The sequence below is a fragment of the Podarcis muralis genome, chromosome 1 (assembly GCF_964188315.1).
Source record: "Podarcis muralis chromosome 1, rPodMur119.hap1.1, whole genome shotgun sequence".
In the NCBI taxonomy this organism is placed as follows: Eukaryota; Metazoa; Chordata; class Lepidosauria; order Squamata; family Lacertidae; genus Podarcis; species Podarcis muralis.
This window is the reverse complement of record NC_135655.1, coordinates 113,121,891-113,141,381: the sequence shown is the minus strand read 5'-3', so window position 1 is coordinate 113,141,381 and position 19,491 is coordinate 113,121,891. Positions and strand designations below refer to the sequence as shown.

At 47.1% G+C, this 19,491-nt stretch overlaps 1 protein-coding gene across 8 annotated transcripts in view; it reads right to left on the bottom strand.

The window, feature by feature from the left end:
- CCDC141 (coiled-coil domain containing 141) overlaps positions 1 to 19,491 on the bottom strand; it is a 125,105-nt gene that overhangs the window by 65,470 nt on the left and 40,144 nt on the right. For all 8 annotated transcript variants that reach the window (XM_028748431.2, XM_077916504.1, XM_077916513.1 and 5 more), the window contains exon 5: positions 11,839 to 12,092. In XM_028748431.2, coding sequence (XP_028604264.2) covers positions 11,839 to 12,092 — 254 coding nt within the window. The remainder of the gene's footprint in view (positions 1 to 11,838; positions 12,093 to 19,491) is intronic.

Sequence of the window (19,491 nt, the reverse complement as noted above, 5' to 3'; positions counted from 1 at the left end):
TCCATGAGAAGCAATACTTAACAAGGAGCTGTAGGGTTTTATGCACAGCTGGGAGGCAGGATTAGAATTAAAGTGTCTATTCCAGGGAGCTAGGGAAACAGACCTAAAAACTTGATAGCACTAGTGTTGGGTATTCATTCAAGGCGCCTTCTATACAAATACACCTGAATATAGTGTGGTCTCCTGATGTGTGATCCATGGCAGCCTCTCCCTGCTCTGCCCCCCCCCCCCCAGATACAGGTAACATTTAGGCTTCTGCTTTTTTAAAAAGGCACTTTGAACATACAGAGATTGGAAGCAGAGCCAGCTAGCACAACACCAAACTCCCCTTTCCATGTGTCCATTTTGGCACGTTTGCAGCAGAGACAAAAGGAAGACTTAAAAAGTTCACCCCTTGTCAGGCAGCAGAGGAACCAACCCCCATGGCAGGTTGCTAGGAAAGGACAAGACAAGGAAAAGCCCTTACCATCTTCTTTTATTCAATATTCACATAGAGAGGCTTGGGAACGCGGCCTCTCGGAATAATGGCGTTGCTCTGAGTGAATCTGCAACCCCCTCCATCTCTCCCACTTCCTCATGAGTCATCGCTAAGAGTGCTAGAAAGTGCCCTCGGCCTTTGAGCTCTTTGCTCTCCTACTTTCAAGGCCCACTGTGTTCTGGGAGGGGAGGCTGGAATGCTTTCTAAAGACACCGAGTCCGTGATGCTTCCTCTTCTGCCTCCTCCTCTCCCAATATTTTCCAGCTTTTCACTTCATCTGCGTCTGAGCTGTGACCTCCCTCAACCCTCTGTTGTAATTCTGAACTGTCTCCTTCTTCTCTGGAAGGGTCGGGCTGGGGAGGCAGACTCCACCATTCCTCCTCTGCCCAGTCCCTGACACCCCCTATTGAAATAACCTCTCACATCCCAGCTACTTGGCTATGTCTATCTTCCAAAGCTAGGCTTCCAGTGACTTAAGATGGGTACATGAGTGCCCCCTGACTGTACACCTGCTCCTTTGAGAGGAGTGCTGTGCTGGTCCAGGGGGGAGGTTACCGTGGGGCGAGGTCCAGGACCTGAGTTGAGGGTCGGCAGACAGTCCTCCTTGGGTGAAGCGGGGTCCACAGCGAGAAGCCGGGCAAGGACAGGAACTCTGGGGGAACAGGACTGGATGCTGGCCGAAACAGCTCTTCAACAACATTGCTCCCGCAACCTGGGACCGGGCTGACTGGCCTTTATCTTCTCTGAGGCCAGGGGCAGTCCCGGCCCCCAGGAGACCCGCCTCTCCTGGCCTTAAGGCGAGCACTCCTCCTGGGAGAAACCAGTTCCCTTCGCCTCTCTGCCCTGAGCCTCTGCAGTTCAGGAGAGGCTGAAGGGTTACTGGACCCAGGGGGAGACTCACCTGTAGGCACTGAGTCCTCAACCACCTCCGGAGCCAGAGTGGATTCACCTGGTGCCTGCTCCTGAGGATCCGGCACAGGTGCAGGCACTTCAGAATCAAGGCCCTGCCCCAGTTCAGCCGGCCCTGGAGGCGGGGACTCCTGTGCAGGCTGGGATTCCTCCGGTTCAGCCTCTGAATCGGATCCCCAGGCCATCACAAGCACAACTCCATGAACAGGCATATTACCCAATTAGGCAAGTGTACGATTGCACGGTAAGATACACTTACGCTGTTATAAAAATGAAAAACCACCCAGCAAAATTGTGTAAGCTGTGCTAATTGATAATTGTGCTCTCAATGTTAACACTCTGAAATGTGCTGAAATACAGTAATATATTATCAGCTACTAGGCGGGTGCCTGCATCCTCACTGCCTGAGGTGTGTATTTGTTAAAGAAGATTTGAAAACCAGAGCCACGGAAGCACTAACAGAGATAAGCATTCACTAAGCACTGTAGAAAAAGGGACGTGGGTGGCACTGTGGGTAAAAGCCTCAGCGCCTAGGACTGGCTGATCAAAAGGTTAGCGGTTCGAATCCCCGCGGCGGGGTGCGCTCCTGTCGCTCGGTCCCAGCGCCTGCCAACCTAGCAGTTCGAAAGCACCCCCGGGTGCAAGTAGATAAATAGGGACCGCTTACTAGCGGGAAGGTAAACGGCATTCCGTGTGCTGCGCTGGCTCGCCAGATGCAGCTTGTCACGCTGGCCACGTGACCCGGAAGTGTCTGCGGACAGCGCTGGCTCCCGGCCTATAGAGTGAGATGAGCACACAACCCTAGAGTCTGTCAAGACTGGCCCGTACGGGCAGGGGTACCTTTACCTTTACCTTTAAGCACTGTAGAAAGCTTACTCTCCCTTCACCCTGCTGTGGAGGGGATAGGGGATAGCAGATTTAACCAGTTCCTCAGGATTGTTAGAGGGACTCACAACAAAGTCCAACATGGATTTTGTAAAATAACTTGCTGAAACTGCACTGCTACCCATGAGAATATGTGCTTTGGGTAAGTGGCGAATCTGACAAATGACTCATAACAAATGAGTCCTGGAAGACTAAGGTCCAGAAAGGGTTTTGATAAATAGGGGCCGCTCCGGCGGGAAGGTAAATGGCGTTTCCGTGAGCTCCTCTGGTTCACCAGAAGCGGCTTAGTCACGACGGCCAAATGACCCGGAAGCTGTCTACAGACAAACGCTGGCTCCCTCAGGCTATAGAGCGAGATAAGCGCGCAACCCCAGAGTCGTCCGCGACTGGACATAACTGTCAGGGGTACCTTTACCTTTACCATCAACCCACATCACTTTAAAGAGGAAATATTACAAAGAAATGATCTTGTGGATCATGCCAGTTGCGTTCAGCATGCCTGAACTATTCAGAAGATTCCCCTCCCTTCAGAAACAAACCTTCAGTTTGTTTCTATGTATTGCTATATCTGAAGCAAAGCAAGAAATGGCTGCACTGATTGCAACATGACAACAGAGAATTTGGACAGTGCTTTGCAAATTACAATCCTGACAAAAGATTCTTGAGAAGGTGCCACGTCAGTATGCCTATAGCAAACACAAGAACGGGGGCAGAGGAAGCCTTGCTGCCAAGGAGTGCGCCAATATGCCTTCCCAAATAGTGGGAATGGGGGCACTGGCACCAGATGTCTCTGGCAGAATCTTCTAAAATGGGCCATTTTGTGGGATGGGGACAACCTGTCCCTGCTACTGTCACATGCCAGCAACAGGCCTGATCTAGGGACTCAGCTATACAGCTGCAGATAAAACGTTTTTAAATGTGTTGTGAAGTGCATTATACAAATGTGACACTAGAGGGTGATGCTGAACTATGGGGAATTCAATATATTTTTCAAAACTTTTTAAATAGCATTTTCATAGCGTTTTTTTTTAAATATGTGTCTAGATTCCACCTAGATGCTTCTGCCACACCAGTATTCCTGCTATCTGACCTAGGATCTTCTATCCTAGGTAACAAGTGGTGGGGCTGTGGATGCGGTGATTGTTGTTCTGCTCCTTTAAGCCTGCACCACTGCTAGCCATGGTGTTTGGATTGTGGACTTAAGACATTTATTATGTCCATAGCTTTCACAGGCAAATGTCTACTTCATCAGGGGCATTTGAGGATCTGAGTTATTGTTTATAAAAGGTGTGCCAGCATTTTTACTTGTGGGAAATCATTTAACAAACCATAACCTCTGACCTTGCTGTCCACCTTGGAGCAGCAAGCTGTGAATCAATGAGCTTGGGAGCCTTGAATAACCGTGATTTAGTGGTTCTCCTCACAAAGAGATAATTGGGAGCCATTGAGAAATGTATGGACACATATACATTAATAACGGATCTGCTTGCCGAACTAATTATGTACAAAACAGCCCTGCCCGCCTTTATTTTTCATTAATAAAAGGGATTTGCTGAAAATATTTGAGAAAGAATAGTTTGCAGCTGCCAGGGATTACGATGTTTTTCAGATGATTGCACTGCGGTTAGGGGAAATATGCCATTTTTAACGCATTATTACTTAAATGCCTGCTCCCAGCTGAGCTGTTTCTTGCTGTACTGAAGCAAACTGAGGTTGTTACTCTAGCTCCTAAAGTGAGATCGTGGGAAATGGAGCCGATAGCCAACTCTCTTCCACGTCCCATTTGTGATACCCAAGTTTACAAATTCTGGACACAGTATATAGCACCTGTGTGGGGAGGTGGGCTCCTCGCCTGCTCTGAAACCCTTTACAATCCTGTACAACCAGTCTTTCGTTCCATGCCCTCCTCCATGTTCCCGCCTGGCACGGCCATACTGTAGTGGACCAGTGGAAATTGTTGCGGACCCACTCGCAGCGACCCCTCTCCAGAGAGCAAGGCTTTTGTTCTCCTGTGAAGGTGGACAGGATGGCATTCTGGAATTTAAAAATTGTCCACAACTTTTTTGACTCCAGGTGTAGTCTGGACTTGGCTCAGGCCTTGGGTGCATATCCCTTTCAGCCCCCCCTGGTGAAGGGCTGACACATGACAGGGTCGAGCCTAGGATTAATGGGCCGTCTGCAAGATGCACGTCTACATGAATGGCCGTCACAAGCGGCTGAAGGAATGTCTATGGCTCATCTGCTGCACGCCTTGGCTTTTGGACAGAGATCAACGAGACCCCTCTAATGCGGTACCCTGTTATTGCACAGTCCTGAGGTGGGGGTGATGCACCACTTCACCCCCTGAATGATGCTAGACTGAAAGGATTCCACTCAATGCCTTATTTGCTAAATTTGTGACTATTGCCATGGGGAAGGCAAAACCTGCAAACGGCGCCAACCTGTTTGCAGGCAAATTCCTTCTTGACTTGGAAGGGAAAGGTTAGCATACAAAACCCAAAGCATTACTGAATAGGGTGGGGAGGGAGAGATGTTCTTCAGCTGACTGCAGTCCCTGGGGTCAGGGGCAGCCAGCCTTTATAGGGCTGGGGTGGACCAGAGTGAAGCCTGCTCCACTTTGGTCCGCTCCCAAGCCCTGACCACACAGCCTGGCCAGATTGGCCAGGATTCAAATGGACAGATGGCAGGAAAGTCCTATCTACTATATTTTAAATGATGATGGTGGTGATGATGATGATGACACAAGTGAATTTTTCACACTGGAAACAAAATCCCCATTGCTGGCAAACTTGTACCAGATACCATATTTTTTGCTCTATAAGACTCACTTTTTCCCTCCTAAAAAGTAAGGGGAAATGTGTGTGCGTCTTATGAAGCGAATGCAGGCTGCGCAGCTATCCCAGAAGCCAGAACATCAAGAGGGATTGCTGCTTTCACTGAGCAGCGATCCCTCTTGCTGTTCTGGCTTCTGAGATTCAGAATATTTTTTTTCTTGTTTTCCTCCTCCAAAAATTAGGTGCGTCTTGTGGTCTGGTGCGTCTTATAGATTGAAAAATACGGTATTACCAAACAAAATGTACTGGATAAAGAATGAATACTTTTCAACAAGGTATTTTTCAAACTTATTTCATGAAATTTGTTTCGCAACATTGTTTTTAACCAGTGAGAATCTATCTCAGTAATGGAAATATTGTATTCCTAGGCAGATCCTTGCTTGAGCATTTCTCAGGAGACAGAGCAAAACAACAACCAACATGGCGTCACCCTGGGCCTTCTGAACTATAGCTTGTGGTATCCTCATGATTTGCATACCAATAGCTGTGTAGCTCACATTTTGTAATTTTCACACCAACCCTCTTTATATTATTTTAAAATGGGGATTTGTTCTCAGCTACCAGACTATAGCCAACGGCTGTGAAGTTGACACCTCTGAAGGAACACGGGATTTGTCATTCTGGGTACAGATCAATCTAGTCAAGAAACTGGTAAATCTAGTCTTCCCATGGGCAATTACAAGCATCTGACGGATGCTTCAGAGTTTCCTAGCAAGCCCAAGCAAATTCATAAGGCTTTACTTGGGGGGATGTTATATAAAAATGCAAAGAACAATTTGTGATTTATAATGTACCCATAGCGCATTACAAAACAGGTAATGGGATGCTCTCCAGGGGGCTATTTGAAGAGCTTTGAGAAAAACCCACGACAAAGTGATGCTGCTTCCATTTGCATATTTAATTTATATGCCCAGGCTGCCAACTATGTCAAAGAACACAAAGCACTATTTCCTTACATATTTGTTAAGATGATCTCTGTATAACGCTATACGACTTTTCAGTTTTAAACTTCCTTCCTATGCTATGACTTACGACGTCTTGGGAAGTTAATACTGATTGTCAGTGAGTAAAAGGAGGGTTCATAGAACATATCTGACTGATACCATAAAAAGCATAATACAGGTGTAAGGCCCTTCTTGTCATCAAGGGCCACATAACATTTGCAGTAATCTTTTCAGTACCAGGTGAGGACTTAACTTTCCCCACAGGCTTTTGATGGACTGAGATGATGTTGCGTTCTGTTATCAGGGTGCTGCTAAAGTTTTCCATAGCTGTAACAGAGGGTTTGTTTTGTATGCATGAATGGAAGGTGTTTGTAGGAATTCTTTTCATGGTATACAGTGGTACCTTGGGTTAAGTACTTAATTCGTTCCAGAGGTCCGTACTTAACCTGAAACTGTTCTTAACCTGAAGCACCACTTTAGCTAATGGGGCCTCCTGCTACTGTCGCGCCGCCGGAGCACGATTTCTGTTCTCATCCTGAAGCAAAGTTCTTAACCCGAGGTACTATTTCTGGGTTAGCGGAGTCTGTAACCTGAAGCATATGTAACCTGAAGCGTATGTAATCCGAGGTACCACTGTAATGTGATGTTTACGTTTTTGAATGTGCTGTAAGTAGGAAAGTCGGACAGAAAGTCCCAATAAGAAATGGAAACAGATGCAGAAATTTCGTTTGTTGTCATGACCAGATTCACGTCATGTGAATGTAAGCAACATTTACAGTGGTACCTCAGATTACATACGCTTCAGGTTACAACACTTCAGGTTACAGACTCCGCTAACCCAGAAATAGTACCTCCAGTTAAGAACTTTGCTTCAGGATGAGAACAGAAATCGTGCTCCAGCGGCACAGCAGCAGTGGGAGGCCCCATTAGCTAAAGTGGTGCTTCAGGTTAAGAATAGTTTCAGGTTAAGAACAGAGCTCCAGAACGAATTAAGTTCTTAACCCAAGGTACCACTGTATTTGTTAACACTGGGGTTCCTTCCCCCCGCTCCGCAAAAAATAATAATAATATGTGGCAATAGATATATTGGGACCCCAGCTAATTGATTTATTGGTCCTCAATTAGCTTTTATGGCAGCCCGGTCCGGCGCGCTTCCCTCAGCTGCGCCAACTTAGCTCCGTCGTCCGGTAGCTCCAGTCACACCTTAGCAGAGATGAGCACAGCGGTGAAACTGTCACGTCCTTCAATTAGCTTCCAGACAAACACAGAGTCCAGGTTTGTCCATTTCAGCTCTTTATTCCGACATTCCCCCAGGGATCTCCTGGGCTCCTTTCTGCCATTACAGGCTACGTCTTTCTCCCTCAAAGACCAGAGGGGAACAGAACAGAAACCCCTCCCAGGCTCCTCCCAGCTTCTACAAGCTGACGTCAGAATTGAGGCATCATGGGAACTTCTTAACCAGTTAAGTTCCAAACCTGACACCCCCTCTATGCCGAAACCATTCTGACAAGTTCTTTCTGAGTTCAACACCTTCCCCTTTGCCTTGTGCCCCTTCCCGGCATCTTTCCCAGGCACCTGTTGAACCCCTTCAACACTCCCAGAATCACACTGTGCGACACTTTTCCACGCACCTGTGACCTGATACCCTACTGACCCATTAGGGCCAGTAGTTGTGTCTTCTCCGTCAGACTTTTCCCCCTCTGACCTGACACCCTGTTTGTGAGCTTTCTCCATTACCGGAGATGAAGCCTCACACCTGGACACTCCTTTCACAACCCTTGGAGATGCCCAAACCTGCCCTGAACCCTGACCCTGGACTTGGTCCCCATCACCGGGTTTTGAACCCTGATTCTGGACCTGATCCCCGTCACCGGGCTCAGCCACAGCCTCCCTTCTCCCTTGAGAAGACTTTGCACCCGTCACCTGGTGACGTATTCCCTTTTCCTTGAAAAATTCCTCCAGAGCAGACCCAGTAAACTGTGACCCTCGGTCGCTCTTGAACCCTTGCACCCTGGTGGAGAACTTTAGTTCCACCTCCGCAACCCACTCCTGGATCAGTTGCGCCACCTCCCCTTGTGATTTGAGAGAGAGACATCAGCCAACCTGGCTTTGGTCATCTGTCAGCGATGGCACATACCTGGCCCCACCCAGACTCTCACACCTCATGGGTCCTGACAGATCTGTGTGTGAACAAGCTCAAAGGCTTCTTTGGCTACCCTCCCAAACCCGGGAAAACCGTGTACCTGTGCACCTTTGCATGCCCTGCACCCTAGGGACCTCCCACATTTCCGGAGTTTGTACCCTTTTGTGCACCTGTGCAACTTTTGCACATGACTGGGAACCTTAGCACACTGCACCTGTGCTTTACCAGAATTCCCACCACCCTCCAGAGGTGTCTCCAGAACAAAGAAATTGTTCTCCCTTTTCGTCATGTTGACCCGTTGTCGCCCCCCTCTGAAAATGGAACAGGTGTCATTTTCAAAGCACATTTATGAACCCCTGCTTCGTTAGAGCAGATACAGATAACCGACAACTATTCAGTCCCGGCACAACGTAGACCTCTTGCTCCTCCTGTAAAGGAGAGAAAAAACACGTTAGCCAATTGTTCCTGTTGAAACAGCCCTGCAGTTCCGCAGTTTGCCTATCAGGTGCTGCCTGATAGCAGAATCCAAAACACCCAGCGTGTCACCGTGTCCTGGCTGGAGTTGTTCTTCACAGTTGCCATAGAAGCAACAAACGTCCCGCTGCCTCTGTCCTTGGCAGCGTCCGAAACCGCAACATCCTGCGTTGCTCTGAAGACTGGACTTATCTCAGAGTTCCCAGACAACTCTGCAGCACGTATCTCCCTCTGCAGCAGATGGCTGGCCTTGAAGCCTGTAGCTGTGTCCTGTTTCCCAGGCTTCGACTTTCGACGCAAACATCTCTTGGCAGCCTTTGGAAAAAGAGGCTTTTCTGTGCTTTTACTGCTCACCGCCCCCCCCCCACTGCTCCCAGGGCTCCCAGGACGCTATCCTGCACCCCCAGTGGTAGGTAAAGGGCTCCCAGCAGCTTGCCTCTCTCCAAGCTCCTCACGCAGACATTGAACTCCAGTGGAAAATCACTGCCTTGGGCTCTTCCCGCTGGCCTCCTTCTCCTTCTTCCGGAAAAGCACTCCTTGCCAGCTCCGCCCACTCTGAACCTCCACTTCATTCCAGCAGGCTTCTTAAACTTGCCTTTGGAAACCTTCGCCCCCCCCTCTGGGGCCCACAGCCCTTCCCAGCTGTGCACCGGCTCTCACGAAGGTGGTCAGCGCCATCTTGCCTTCCTGTTCTGAAGCAGCCATCTCCCGGCCCCCAGAACAATAGACTTCAGACCAGCAGCCAGGTTGCCCAACTTCTTAAAGTGAGCATGGAATGTCCTCCAAGACCTGGCAGCCTGCCATCCTCTTCCGTTCTCCCAAGGGGCCCCAAGCTTTACTTACAGTTCACAAGCTCCTCTGGCACTCCCTTCTGTGGAGAAACGATTCCTTGCTGCTTTCAGCTCCCAGAGCTCCAGCTGGTCCCAGCTGAGTGTCTTTCAGTCAGCCGCTTTTAGCTCAGCAGCTACTCCTTGCCTCTTAACACCAGGCAAAACACCATCTCCTGCCGCTCCGTTGCTCCGATCGCCAACTTCAAACGCATTCCGGCAGCCTCTTCAGTGACAGTTTTACAAGCGGTGATTAGTACCCATAACCTGTGGCAATAGATATATTGGGACCCCAGCTAATTGATTTATTGGTCCTCAATTAGCTTTTATGGCAGCCCGGTCCGGCGCGCTTCCCTCAGCTGCGCCAACTTAGCTCCGTCGTCCGGTAGCTCCAGTCACACCTTAGCAGAGATGAGCACAGCGGTGATAAACTGTCACGTCCTTCAATTAGCTTCCAGACAAACACAGAGTCCAGGTTTGTCCATTTCAGCTCTTTATTCCGACATTCCCCCAGGGATCTCCTGGGCTCCTTTCCGCCATTACAGGCTACGTCTTTCTCCCTCAAAGACCAGAGGGGAACAGAACAGAAACCCCTCCCAGGCTCCTCCCAGCTTCTACAAGCTGACGTCAGAATTGAGGCATCATGGGAACTTCTTAACCAGTTAAGTTCCAAACCTGACATAATAATATGTAATTAATTACATTGCTGAAACTTCATTACCTCCCTCTCCTGCTATGATGCTAGGCACATTTACTTCTGCGTAATCTCCAATGAACCCAGTGGGACGTACTTCTGAGTAAATATGCATAGGATTGCTTTGCAAATTTCATACACAAGGTTGAGATTTGACTCCAAATGCCATCTGAACACTAGCCTATGGTGCTGTTATCAGGATATTTACATTAAAAATTGAATGGAATGAGGACATGAAGTGGCTTATGTAGCAGTCCCAGCTTTTCGCAGCTGGATTTTTGTGCCTTTAACAGCTGGATGGCATTGAATAGCACTGATAAGAAGGCCCCCAAATGCCAGGACTGTGTTAAAGTCACATTAAACACAGTGTGACTTATTTCTGAATAAACGTGCAGAGGACTGTAGCTGCAATCCTAACCTCTTACCTAGAAGTAAGCCCCATTGAATTCAATAGCTCTTATTTCTGAATAGTCATTTATAGGGATGCACTGGGGCTGCTTACACTCCCTCTTCCACACAAAAAAGACTGAAGGAGCAGGAGCCTCGTCCTCTCTTGCATGTGGCTACACAGCATCACTTCATCTTGTGGCAGCAACCTATGCCATGATTTCTTGGAACCTGGAGGGGCTTTGAGCTCTGCCTCCTGACGTTGCATCTCCTTCCCCAAACAGCCATGTTGCCGCAGTTGTCCGAAGGGAAACCCCAGCACACGAGTTTCTGCCCTTGCGTAGGGCTTTCATGTGACTGGGACACCCAGGAGCTTGCATGCTGGGGGATGGGGGTTCTTCAAAGAACCATGAGCAGTGTGTGGTTGATTGAGGAAGGTGATACTACGTCAGGAGTGGGGCTAAAAGTATGTCCCCGGTCAGTGGCGGAGGAAACCACTCAGGCGCCTGCGGCGGCCCAGGGGCAAGGCGAGCCACCCATAAGGGTAGGGCGAGCCACCCATAGGGTGCACTATGGGGCCTCCAGAGTCTGCCTGCCGCCTACCACTCAGCCGCCCTACAGCTGGGGGGAGGCAGCGGGCAGACTGTTTGGGCAGCGAGGAGTCTGCGCACGCATTAGAAGAAGAAGAAGAAGAAGAAGAGTTTGGATTTGATATCCCACTTTATCACAATCCGAAGGAGTCTCAAAGCGGCTAACTATCTCCTTTTCCCTTCCTCCCCCACAACAAACACACTGTGAGGTGAGTGGGGCTGAGAGACTTCAGAGAAGTGTGACTAGCCTGAGGTAAACCAGCAGCTGCATGTGGAGGAGCGGGGAAGTGAACCCGGTTCACCAGATTACTACACCACACTGGCTCTCTCCCAGGAGAGACGTGTGGCTCTGGCGCGCTGCAGGCCCCATGGTGAGTGCCGCCCGACATTTTCTCACCCCCTCAGTGGTGACACCCAGGGCGGACCGCACCCCCCTTCCTCTGCCCCTTCCCCCGCTCAAAGTAATCACGGTAAGGCCGTGCACATGAATAACACAATAAATAGGGCTACTGTTACTCAGATTTGAGTCCCACTGGGTGCAAGCCTAATGATCACACCAATATCGCATCCCATCCATGTGCTTTATCTGATCCAACACATTAGAGCCTCACTTCGCAGTCCTGTTTGCATGCATGCATTTATATATACAGCTATATATGTCTCTCTTTCCTACCTGGTTTTCCTGGTGATGCCACTGGCAGATTTGCAAAACCTGCTCCAGTCCTTGGCGCTGCAGCTTCAGGTATTTGTCCAGTTGCCTTCTCCTGTCCTGCAGGACTTCAAGGAGGCTGCCAATTTTCGTGCAGCTGCTGTGGGCTCCCTGAACAAATTCTGGGTTCACATTCGGCCCGTCAGATTTGAACTCCTCTATGAATTCGGTAAGGTCGTGGCTTTTGTTCAAGAGGACCAGAGACTTTTCTAAGAGCTCTGTAGTGGGGGAGGGGGAGGGGAATAGGTGGAGAGAAGAAAGGTGGTTGATTCCTCATATATGGTGTGATGTTCAGGGTGGACCACGTGCAAAAGGATTATTGGCATATATATCTAAGATTCCCTGTCATATATCTAAGTAGAAGATAAACCACAGAACTGTCTCTTCCCCCTCCCCTTCATTGTGGCACATTCAGTTTCTCTGGGCCTGTAGCTTCTATCCACATACTGCCTCAGGTTCTAAGCACTGTAAGCCTCAAACACACTGCAGCTCTCGAACTCTGAGCTTTCCAAACTGTATTTTGTGACACTTTGGCGTGTTGGCTGCAGTGTGTAGGTTTGAACGCTCCCCGTGTTCCTCCTGGGGCTGGAAAGGGGTTAGTTTAACCTCCGGTTTGCTAGTAAAACTGAATTACGGTGTCACAAAATGATGCATGTCTAAAAAGTCTGCCACCAACAAGAAAAGTCTGGAAAGTTCTGCCCCAACTGATTTCCAGATGTGTAACTTGTATTTTATTGTGCTGTATACAGCGCATAAATTACCCAAGACCAAGGCTACATATCTCTTCTCTGGCTTTCAGTACAAAAGCTATTCAGCTGTGAACTACACAATATTTGAAAAAAATGTGTGATCTGGCTTTCAGCTGGCAGGGGTATAAACCAAACCAAACCAAACCAAACCTGTACTGATAGGGATTCAAATACACATTAATGTTATACCCAGCAGAGGGCAGTGATGACATTCAGCAAACACAACGTTTATTACCAGGTGACTTCCCACAGAAGCAATTCCGACATCTGCATATTACTGGGCAGGGCCGACAGCTTCCGAAGCCCAAAATATTGAGCATGTAATTTGCATATTATGCCAGTGGTATTTATATACATTTGCACATTTCCACTGAGATACTTGTTCAAAATGCCTTACATTTTGTGAGGGGGCAGGGGAAAGAAAACACTGCGCAGCAATGTGTAGCATCACAATATGATAATAGGCAGTCTGAGCACCACCACTAAAATTATTTTCTCTCAAAAACACAAAAGGGCAGAGTTCAGCATATAAGTGCCAACATATTCTCTCTCTCTCTCTCTCTCTCTCTCTCTCTCTCTCTCTGGCAGAACAATTTGCTCAAGTACTTCACATGTTCATTACCACATGCTCTTACCAATTGACATTTCCCAGAGTCTTGACAAATAGTGATTATTGCAACTGATGAAAAAATCACAAAACAGCAGACATGGTGTAATTTGCGGGGGATAAAACTTTCTCTTGATATAATGAGAAAAGCCTCAGAATGTGATTTGATTGGGAATGGGTGGGGAGGGAGAGACATCTTACTGCTCTGCTTTTGAAAGACATCTGTGCCTGCTCAGGAGAAATGCCCCTGAGATGCATGTTAATTTTATGTCAAAATGATAATACATAAATGCTTTGACAAAGGTGTTCCTCCTCAGAGAGTATCTGTCAAAAATGGAATGTGAAATGCAGCGCTGAATCACTTATACCCAGGGTAGCCAATGAGGTGCTCTCTAGATGTTTTTGGACTATACAGTGGTACCTCGGGTTAAGTACTTAATTCATTCCAGAGATCCATTCTTAACTTGAAACTGTTCTTAACCCGAAGCACCACTTTAGCTAATGGGGCCTCCTGCTGCCGCCGCACCACCGGAGCAAGATTTCTGTTCTCATCCTGAAGCAAAGTTCTTAACCCAAGGTACTATTTCTGGGTTAGCGGAGCCTGTAACCTGAAGCGTATGTAACCTGAGGTACCACTGTAAATCCCATCATCCTTCGCCATCGACCATGTTGGCTGAAGCTGATAAGAGTTGGAGCCCAAACATCTGGAGGGTTCGCCACTTTGGCATCCCATGACTTATACCTTAAGCTGTATCCCCAGAAGCAATTCAGCCAACATTTTGCAATAAAGTCAAGGCTAATGGGAGAATGGGCAGGGTTAGGTCAAAGGCAGGGGGAAAGCATGATCAGGGGTTAGAGCGGCCAAATTATACATGCCTCACTTGTTTATCTAATTTCAGGCCAGCAGGACAGAGCTGAGAACTGAAAAATACCACCAGACATTTCAAGAAAGAAAATATGGCCCCATTTAAAAGAAGCACCGTGGTACTTTAAACAGTGCTGGCTCCCCTCCCAAAGAATCCTGGGAACTGTAGTTTGCATGGTGCTGAAACATATTAGTAGACCCTTATTCACCTCACAGAGCTACATTTCCCAGAGTGCTCTGGGAAGGGAGACCAATTGGGGAATAGGGGGTCTCCTAACAATTTTCAGCACCAAGCAAACTACAGTTCCCATGATTCTTTGTGGCAGGCCATGGCTGTTTAATGATATACAGTGGTGCCCCGCAAGACGAATGCCTCGCAAGACGAAAAACTCGCTAGACGAAAGGGTTTTCCGTTTTTTGAGTCGTTCCGCAAGACGAATTTCCCTATGGGCTTGCTTCGCAAGACGAAACGTCTTGCGAGTTCTTGCGAGTTTGTTTCCTTTTTCTTTAAGCCGCTAAGCCGTTAATAGCCGCTAAGCCGCTAATAGTCACTAAGCCGCTAATAGCCGTGCTTCGCAAGACGAAAAAACCGCAAGACGAAGAGACTCGCGGAACAGATTAATTTCGTCTTGCAAGGCACCACTGTAATTTTAAAGGTTTAGTGAAGGTGGGAAGGAAGGAAGGAAGGAAGGAAGGAAGGAAGGAAGGAAGGAAGGAAGGTAGGTAGGTTTTGGCAAGACTGAGGTAATGGCTATACTTCATTAATGACTGGAGTATTTTCTTCTCATCTGCTTACCTGTTCATGAAATCTGATTCAGCTGCCCACAGTGTGAACAAAACAAAAGACGATTTTAATTACATACATAACTACCCACTTCTGAATCCTTATCTTTCTGAAAAGACGTAAAAACAAAGAATAAATGGTATTGGATAGAAACTCTTGCCCCTTTGGGAGAAAGCCATATTTTTCAAGACCGTTTTCCTTGTGGCAAACAATTTCATTTGATTGTTTTCAGTGATGGACCTCTTTTTTTGCAATGGCAATCTATCACTATCAACTGTTCCAAGGCCAAATTGCTGTGTGATGATGAACGCTTCACACCAATGGAGATTGAATTGAGACCACCAAACTCATATTAAAGTGACCAGGCTTCAATTCACTATTCTGTCGTCTTGAACAGAATTACATACGATTCAAGCCACTAGCTTTTGAACCAGCTAGCCTCAACCATGCAAAAGAGAGAGAGAGAAGAGATTTAAAAAATACGAAAGTAGTTACTGTTGCATCAAACAATCAACTGCAATTTAAATTTATTGTAAACATAACATTTGACTAAAACCACATGTCTAAATCTCAGTGGGGAGCAATAAACTCATGAAGGATTAGAAAGGCTTTTCAAATACATTTCAATTGTCCTTAGTTTCCACAAGATGCTTTAGTGTCATATTTGTAATGTTTATACGGCAGGGATCACTGTGTGGAAATACTGTTTTTATAGCAATTAAAACATATCAGTTTATTCAGGCCTGGAAATATATCAAATGTCAAGGAAATAAACAGCTATCTGAATTTTCAAAGACATCTGAAGGCAGCCCTGTATAGGGAGATTTTTTTAATGTTTGAGTTTTTCTGTTTTTTAATACTTTGTTGGAAGCTGCCCAGGGTGACTGGGGCAACCCAGTCAGATGGGCGACATATAAATAATAAAATTGTTGTTATTTTACACCTCCACTGAAATCAAACTCAGTTTAACTCATTTACAGAGAGAACCAGGTTCTGTATCCCAGCCTTCCTCAACCTAGGTAAAGGGTAAAGGGACCCCTGACCGTTAGGTCCAGTCGCGGACGACCCTGGGGTTGTGGCACTCATCTCGCTTTATTGGCTGAGGGAGCTGGCGTACAGCTTCCAGGTCATGTGGCCAGCATGACTTCTGGCAAAACCAGAGCAGCACACGGAAACGCCGTTTACCTTCTCGCCAGAGCAGTACCTATTTATCTACTTGCACTTCGTGCTTTCAAACTGCTAGGTTGGCAGGAGCAGGGACCGAGCAACAGGAGCTCACCCCATCGCGGGGATTCGAACCACCAACCTTCTGGTCGGCAAGCCCTAGGCTTTGTGGTTTAACCCACAGCGCCACCCGTGTTCCTCAACCTAGTGCTCTCCAAATGTTTTAGGCTATAATCCCATCTGCCCCAGCCAGCAAAACCTCTTGAGGTCACCAGAAAACTGGGGAAAACTGGTATGTATTCTAGATCACAATTAAGAGTAGTGACCAAATGGTTTTAAGTGGTAAAGCTGACTCCAGTTTTTAAGAACCTGTACAAATTGTTCCCTAGCTAGACTGTTTTGTACATTACCCTACAGAGGTACAGCTCTGAACAAGCTCTAACTGTTGGGGGACATACTCTTGGTTCTATCTTGCTATATTTTTCTTTTCTTTTTAAGAATAGCCTTCCCTTTTATTCCTTCATTCAATCTTCTCATAGAAAGATAGCTTCCTCCCTCAAACGCAGAAAACCCAACATCCATAGGAGTGGTGTTTACAGTAAGGAAGGTAGCATGCCATCACATACTCATTTAAATAATACGAAAAGCCTGCAAGGACTTTGTTGAAGCAACATCCATATATTGGATAACAAACCTAGTCGCTCATAAGGAAATGTGTGCCACATGTAAATCCTAGGTTACTTAAATATGTTGGGTGGGATCCAGCTAAATTAGTGCAATGAGTTTTAACTGCACAATGAAAACTTCCCCTCCTCCTACTCTCCCTGTGCCCCCACTCTGCCCCACACCCCCTGTAAATCTGCTCTGGAAGGTTGAGGTAGCCGCTAGAACAAAAAATATTTAGACTGCTAGGTATTTAGCAATAAGAGCTGGCCTGTGTATCCAAAAGGCTTTATATAAACAACATGTTCAGGTAAACCCTGAAGTTTGCACAAGAACAAATTTAATTTTAAAAAAACCCCTAAGGGGTCATGTTCCCCCTCCCCAAAACAGCCGCCCAGTGAGGATTCAGTATGTTCAGACACCATGGCATGTTGCACCTCAGGCAAAAAAGAAAAATAGAATCCAGGAGTGGGGGGAGAAAGCCCTCCTTGATATCCCAATTTTATAAATATTTATCACAGGTGGGACCTCCAATAAACTGCTGCATTTATGCTAGAAGGTAAGAGTACATTGCAACATTTCGTTGGAGGTCCCACTTGTAATAAATAATAAGAATTGAGGGAGTGAAATACACAAGGAGCTGTTTTAGAAAACACACACCCTTTGGGTCTAAACTTCTTGGACGGTGTATGTTTTAACTGCATATTGCCACCGAAGGTGTCTTGTGAGCTTTCTCTCTACTGTACCCAATTGCCGCTTGCTGGCATCACTGTGCTAAAACTAGCATTGCTCTTTTAAAAGCCCTTTAAATATCCCATCAGCTTCTCTGTGTAGTTTTTGGCAGCCAAGAGCCTTGGAGCTGTATTTTTGCAGCTTTTACAGAAACAGACACTTTCAGATGGTGTATCAAACAGCAGTTGCCTAGGGCGGAGTCATCCTAAATACCTAGATACAACATAAAATGGAAATGTGACTGCTGCCTGCGGCTTCCTTTTTATCCTGCTAATCCAGCCTCCCAGCAATGATGGACAACAGCACTCAACCGGATACCTATACAGCACAGAATTGCTCAGTGCCAGAAACTGATCACGTTTTTCGGCATTACCTGGGTGAGGAGCAAAATGAAGGTATGCACTCATTAAAATAACGCTGTCGGGTTCTGGAATCAGAAACTGAGTTCTATAGTTCCATGCAGAGTGGCTTCAGACAGGCCTGCAAAGGAGCACTGTTCAACCAGAGATTGTTCGAATCCGGACTGGCGAACACCCAAGCCATCTGATTTGACTGGTATATAGGGTGTGTATAAGCATAATGGCTTGTGTAAGCCACAGTCCCTAGGAAACTGAGTTGCCTCTTGCCACCAATCAAGGATGGCTTCAGTTTTTCTGAAGACCATTGGGCAAGATACCATCCCTGGACTCTCTGTCCTCCTTCAGTGAGTCTGCCTCCTCACTGCAGGTGGCGTTTGGCAGCAGGTCCCCTGCCCAGACTGTGAGCCATTGGCATATATTCCACCATGCCAACCCTCAACACTGGTCCTGCACCAAGGCTTGGTCATCCCTGACAGACCTTGCTTCCAATGTCTTTGGCTCCTATCCTTCCATGTTCCAATGGTGCAGCTCTGCTTAAAACTACTTTGACAGATACCATTTTGAGCGCAGGTCTCCAAAGTCATGGTAATTGTCTTTCCCAGAGAAATGTATGCCAAGATGAGTCCCACTAAACTAGGCCCAGCTGCCAGGTGGCTCAGCTCACGCCAATTGCAGGCTTCCAAGATTTGCTGCTGGGTGTTTTTTGTTTTGTTTTTAAATGTCCTTTCCCTGAAATGCAGCGTACACTGAAATTTGGAACATACTTGTTTTCCCATGCAAAACTTGTCATAAATATTTGGGCTGAACACCACGAAGCCACGCTTACTGCCTTGTAAAAATCCATCATTCCATTTCCTCTGGAATATACCCAATTGCATATTTGCGGCAGGCAAAACTGTAAAACTCATCCAATGTCCACTCCCCCGGGACTATTCGTTTCGTTTCTGAATTGTGGCATATTTTTGGTTCCGGTTTCAGATTGCTTTCCAGCATCAGGGCTGGTAGTCTGGAAGAGAGGCTGGCTAGTAGTTGAGCTGAGAGCTGGCAGGCAGGGTGGCAAGCGAGAATTTGGGCAAACCTAGATTCCTAGCACCTTACTCCAAACAGGAGGCCAGCCTGACCCTGTCTTTTACAATTACTTAGAAGGAAGCCCCAAACTTTTTAAGATATGTTTCTGGAGACGGATGCTATCCTGCTGCGCTATGCAATTGTAATTACTTTACCCATCTCCTTTGGGATTGCATCCAACCTACTATAAGACGAGTACTGAAGCTGGGGGATTCTCAACCCTTTGCTCTCTGCTAAAGCTAATGAAAAGCCTTTTGAACAGGAGGGTTGGGGAACCTCAATAGTATGATGGAGCACATGGACTGCTGGAGGAGCAGGGAAATCAGGCTTATGTCATCTTCAACAGGCTCCACTATGGCTGCAGAAAGTACCTTCCATTTGATTTGGGAGAACTACCCTCATCTATAGATTTGGGGGGGGGGTACCCTCATCTATTGCCCCATATGTTCCACACTATTGCTGAGGACCCTTAAGCCTCAGGAGAAGCTTTTTGGGGGCTCACTCACCCCTACTTCATCTTCAGTCTCTTGGGGAGGGACACATCACTCTTGCCAGAGGCCTGAACTGATTCGCTGAAGAGGGATTTTTGCCCAGACCTTCTGCTGTTCCACACATTAAGCTTCTCC